Raw genomic sequence first — 5,281 nt, 5'->3', positions numbered from 1 at the left:
GATGGGGAATACCTGAGGAGATCGTAAGTGATAATGGAGGAGAGTTCACAAGCACATATTTCAAAGAATTTGCAAAACAATATGGATTCACACACACCACAGTGGGTCCGCATTTCCCTCAGGCGAATGGAGCTGCAGAAAGCGCAGTGAAAATTGCGAAAAGAATATTGTGACAGCCAGACATATTTCTCGCATTAATGGCTTACCGTAATACACCAATAACTGCTACGGGAGTTAGCCCAGCAGAACTCTTGATGGGTAGAAAAATTAAAACAACTTTACCCAGTCATCCAAATAAATTAAAACCCAAATGGCCAAATTTACGAAAAGTAAAAGAGAGAGATGGGGTTTACAAAACAAAAAGTAAAATAAATTACGACAAAAGACATGGAAGTAAAGACTTGAAACCACTAAGAGTGGGAGACAGAATCCGAGAGAAAACGGACGAAGAGAAAATGTGGAGGAATACTGGTATAGTCACACCAACAAATAAGAAAAATAGGACATATACAGTAAAGTTGAACTCTGGAGAAAGTCTAAAAAGGAACAGAAAACATTTACTACCTATTTTGGAAAACGTAGACAACTCCTCCAGAAGAAGTGAAGTTAAGCAAAAACAGGAGACAAGTATATCAAGCAGAGGACGATTATCAAAAAAACCGAACTACTTGAAAGACTTTGTTTGCAAAGATAATAAATGTTACCGTTTGTAAATAAAGGTTAAAACTGTTTGTAAATAAAGGTTAAAACTGTTTGTAAATAAAGAAGGGAAAAAAAAAGGATCTCGACAAACGGAGATGTGTAATAAGAGTTACTTGCCCTTGGTTAATATCAGGGGGAGTTTTAAATAAAGTCTTTGATATGAACGAACGCGTTTCTGGTTCTTTCCTTCCCGCTCTTAAAATGTAGTAGCAGCGGTCACCACGTGGGGGCATAGAAATTACAGGGACCCGACGAAACACAAAAGATATTTAGTGTTAAAGATCTCCTTTTCCCTTTCTGCTTAAATGTTTTAATATCGTGTTTTTTTTGTTTTTTTTATTGAAAAAAAAAAATGCATTCCCCTCCTTTAATATGTCGCTTTAAAAGTAAAATCAATTATATTCCATTGTATTAAATGTTACGGTCGACAGAAGATCAATTTAAAAATTATAATAATAAATGTGTCACATTTAATTGTAACGGCCGTTTGAGACCGGAAAAAGAAAAAAAAAAAAGAAATATATATATATATTTAATAATAATTTTATTTACGACAATTTATTTCATATTATAATAATATTGAGGAAAGAAGTTACGTTCATTGATTTAAATAAGAATGTATTCATGTTGAATAAGTTTGTTGTCTGAGCGCCATTATGTTCCTCGTGGTTTTTTAAGTTACAACTTATGATTCATTTGACGTGTTTACCGTGTGAGCCATTTCCCCTTTCTTTAGATATGACTAGCGCTAATCTGCTTGGTCGAATTGAGGCCAAGAAATTCCGAATAAGTGCCATATTAGATTGGATAAGTGAAAATCGAAGTGGACACTATGCTAAAAAAAATTCCTCAGACTTGGATAAATATATGTCTGAGATAGATGAATTGGTAGACCAATTAATTTTTAAGTCTCCCAATGAGGAAAGATTAAATATCTGTCGCGATTTTGAAACCTTTAAGGCAGAAGTTCACGACAGACTGGCTGAGTTTCAGCCAGAGATCGAAAGATCTAAAAATATTGTTCCAATGAAAATGGAACTCTAGTGTCCGTCCTTTAATGGAGATTCTATTCAAAATAAATTTGAATTCCGTGCCTTCCTTAGGAAGTTCGAATTCTGCACAGCAAATATGAATGATGCTGATAAACTATTATTGTTGAAATCGAAGTTGACGGGACAGGCGTTTAACGTTATTTCTGGAATGGGTGTAACCCATGGAAATTACAACGTAGCCTTAGAGTGTCTGAAGGAGAAATATTTGAATTCTTCAGCAATTCTTAATTTAATATTTGAGGACATTATTCCTCAACCTGAGAAATATGCATCGTGGAAGGATCTTCGAATCCTTCTAGAGCGAGTTAAACTTGATTTAATGGAGATGAATAATTCATTTGGTACTGATTTTCTTGTTGATAAATCCACTTCTGGACGATTAATTAATTTCCCAATGACGTTCGCCGAGAAGTTATGAATAAATCTTGCGAACGATTTCCGTCACTTACGTTCGATATTTTAGACATTATGGTGGCGTCGCCATTAAGCGCGCCCAAGCGGGAAAATTTCCCGCCAAAGATATCGCCACCGTCGGGTGATAGAACCCTCGTGGCTAAAAATTCTGACACTAAACAATTTAAGTTGTCCCAAAGTGGCAACACATCCAAACAGTTCGTCAATAATGGCGAAAGTAAAACATGTAAATTGTGTCAGGCGAATGGTCACCTGACTAAGAATTGCTCTATATTTCCGAGTTCGGAGTCCAAAATAATTAGAGCAAGAGAATTAAAATTATGCCTCCGATGCCTCGGTGAGCACTCGGAGTCCTCATGCAAGGGGATTAAGGGGTTTCCTTATTCTTGCAAAAATTGTGGTTCGAAAAACCATTATACATTGATGTATCCTAAAGGCTGTAAGCCCTTTGTGGGACGTACGTCTCTATCGGATCAAACACATTGTATCAGTCCTGTAATCAAGATATCCATGATGATTAAGAGGCTCCCGGTCTATTTTTTCTGTCTGATAGATACGGGTAGCCAAAAATCCTGCTTTTCCAGAATAATTCTGGATCGTTTGAATCACTGCCATAATTTAAATACTGAGACGGTAAAAATGCCCGTCAATACCCTGGTGGGGGCTAAGTCCTTACTTCTTTCTAAGCTGAAGGTGTCCCTAAAATTGGGAGATCAGCAGCCCTTCAACCATTCTGCTTTGTTTGCTGAAGGGTTGAAATTAACATTTCACGTAAACAGGTTCGACGAAATTACGTCGAATATAATTAAAAAGGGGTATAAGCTTTGCCCCGGATATTCCAAACTTAATGGATCTAATATTCTCGGCATCATTGGCCTGGATCTCATTCCTAGCATTTGTAATCTCAGTGTAATAAAGTGCTTGGGAGGGTCCGCTTGGAAGCTTCCCAATTACATAATTCTCTTCGGTGAAGGGTCAAGTTTTTTAAATCATAATGATGAAGCTGTGGGAAAGTTGCCAGTTTTTAATCAAGTTGTAAAAACGCTACCTAAATGTCAGTCTTATTTGATTGACAGCGTGTTGAAGCCAATAGCCTCTTATGAGGATGTGCTTCTACCTTTCCTGGACGAGCCCGTAGTAGAGCAGGGAGTGGAAAAGTTTTTTTCGCTAGAGTATATTGGTATCGACGATGCCAACCAGTTGACTTTAAATGACGAAGAAAAGATTGAAGCTTTCAGGGAGGCTATCGAGCTTAAAGATGGCAAATATTACGTCGAGCTGCCTTGGGATACCAACAAACTTCACAAAGTAGAGTCTAACTACGTGGCCTCATTGCGAATAATGCATCGAGTGGCTCAGTCCTTGGAAAATCAAGGACTATATAAAGACTATTTGCGTGTCTTCAAGGAATATGAAGACTGCGGAATCGTGGAATCTTTCTACGTTTCCCCTGGAAATTACGAGAATTACATTTGGATTCCTCATAGACCAGTAATCAAAGAAGGTCAAGGTATAACCACGAAAATCCGTCCGGTTTTCAATTGTTCATTGAAACGTAAGGGTAGCGTTTCGATCAACGACGCCGCTTATGCAGGTGTCAACATGACTGCTTTATTGCTGGACATCCTTATAGCTTTCCGAAAGGAAAAATATGTTCTCCTGGGGGATTTGCGCAAGGCTTATTTAAGATTGAAATCCATTGAAGATAAAAACAGATTTTGTTTTTTCCTCAAGGTAGACGGCAAACTGTGCGCCTACCGATTTACTACTATTATATTTGGGTTCAATGCCAGCCCTTTTATATTAAGCTTCATACTTAAATATCATATCAAAAAATACGAGGCAGACTTAGCTTCAAGTACGATTTCCAACAAATTCTACGTCGACAATTTAGTCACTACGAATAGTGACTGTGTCGCTCTGACTCATGTATATGAGAAGGTACGTGAAAGACTCGGTGAAGCCGGGTTTGAACTCCAATCTTGCAACTCCAATTGCGAGAGTATACAAAATAAAATGTTGGAAGACGGAACTATTACGTCTCCTTCCCCCTCCTATGAAAGCTGGGGTATCATTATTCGGTCCAAAGAGATACCATTAAACTACCTCCACAGGTAATAGATGGCAATGCGAATACCAAAAGCAATATATTATCGCTGATTTTTTTAAGTGTGTATGATCCATTATCACTGCTTCTTCCTGTGACTGTGCAGGGGAAGGTCATAATAAGCCAAATGTGGAAGAAAAAGCTGTCTTGGGATCAAACAATCCCTGAAGAGATTAAAGTCTCGTGGCAAGCTCACGCCTACGAGCTGAATAGTATAGAGGACCTTGAGTTTCCTAGATGTGCCATACTATCGGAATCCCCTGTTGAACTTATTTGTTTTAGCGACACTTCTAAGCTCGCTTATGGGTTTTCTTTATACGCGAAGCAAAGGAGCTCAGTGTTCCTTGATCTTCGCCAAGGCTAAAGTAGCTCCAATCAAAGGGAAATCTCTACCTGTTTTGGAACTGTTAGCTATATTTCTGGCGGTTAAGGTCATTACTCAGGTTCTGCGAGCTTTAACGCTCACCAATATCAAGTCATTCTTTCTTGTGTCAGACACACAAGTAGCCCTGTCTTGTGTATTGAATGGGAAGGCCGCAAAGAAAAACATATTTGTTGAAAATCGTGTGTCGGACATTAACAGAGCCATTGAGGAAATTAACCTCAAACATGGGGTAAAACCTAAATTTCGATATGTACCTTCGTTGGATAATCCAGCGGATCTTTTGACCAGAGGTATCACTGTTTCTAAGTTTAAACAAATTTTGGACATGCGGACCAGAGTGGCTTAATCAAGAAAAAATATGCTGGCCCTCGTCCCCGTTGCCCTGTCTTAGCAACGGTAACAGAAAAGTGGTATCATGCATGTTCTCTGATGGAACTGCTTCTGACAAAATTCATTTGCCAATTGAAGTATCTGATTATTCCTCCTTGAATAAGGCAATTAATGTTTTAGAAAAAGTTATAAGATTCGGTGATAAATTGCGTCATCGAAAAACTGACACAGTCAAGAGAGCTAAATTGTTGCTCTTCTCGCACATGCAAAGGGAAGCATTTTCCACTGAAA

The 5,281-nt window shown here is 38.3% G+C and overlaps 2 protein-coding genes across 2 annotated transcripts; both read left to right on the top strand.

Moving 5' to 3' along the window:
* The first annotated feature begins 2,222 nt into the window (after positions 1 to 2,222).
* On the top strand, positions 2,223 to 4,286 carry LOC145286471 (uncharacterized). Its single transcript, XM_080135379.1, has one exon. It carries the CDS (start codon positions 2,223 to 2,225, stop codon positions 4,284 to 4,286), a length of 2,064 nt encoding a protein of 687 aa, XP_079991505.1.
* Positions 4,287 to 4,577: 291 nt separating this feature from the next.
* Positions 4,578 to 5,006, top strand: LOC145286470 (uncharacterized). Its single transcript, XM_080135378.1, has one exon. The coding sequence runs from the start codon at positions 4,578 to 4,580 to the stop codon at positions 5,004 to 5,006; it is 429 nt and encodes a 142-aa protein (XP_079991504.1).
* The last annotated feature ends 275 nt before the right edge of the window (positions 5,007 to 5,281 follow it).

This window comes from Euprymna scolopes, chromosome 10 (genome assembly GCF_053919585.1).
Source record: "Euprymna scolopes isolate OS-2025 chromosome 10, ASM5391958v1, whole genome shotgun sequence".
Classification (NCBI taxonomy): domain Eukaryota; kingdom Metazoa; phylum Mollusca; class Cephalopoda; order Sepiida; family Sepiolidae; genus Euprymna; species Euprymna scolopes.
This window is presented reverse-complemented; position numbering and strand designations above follow the sequence as displayed.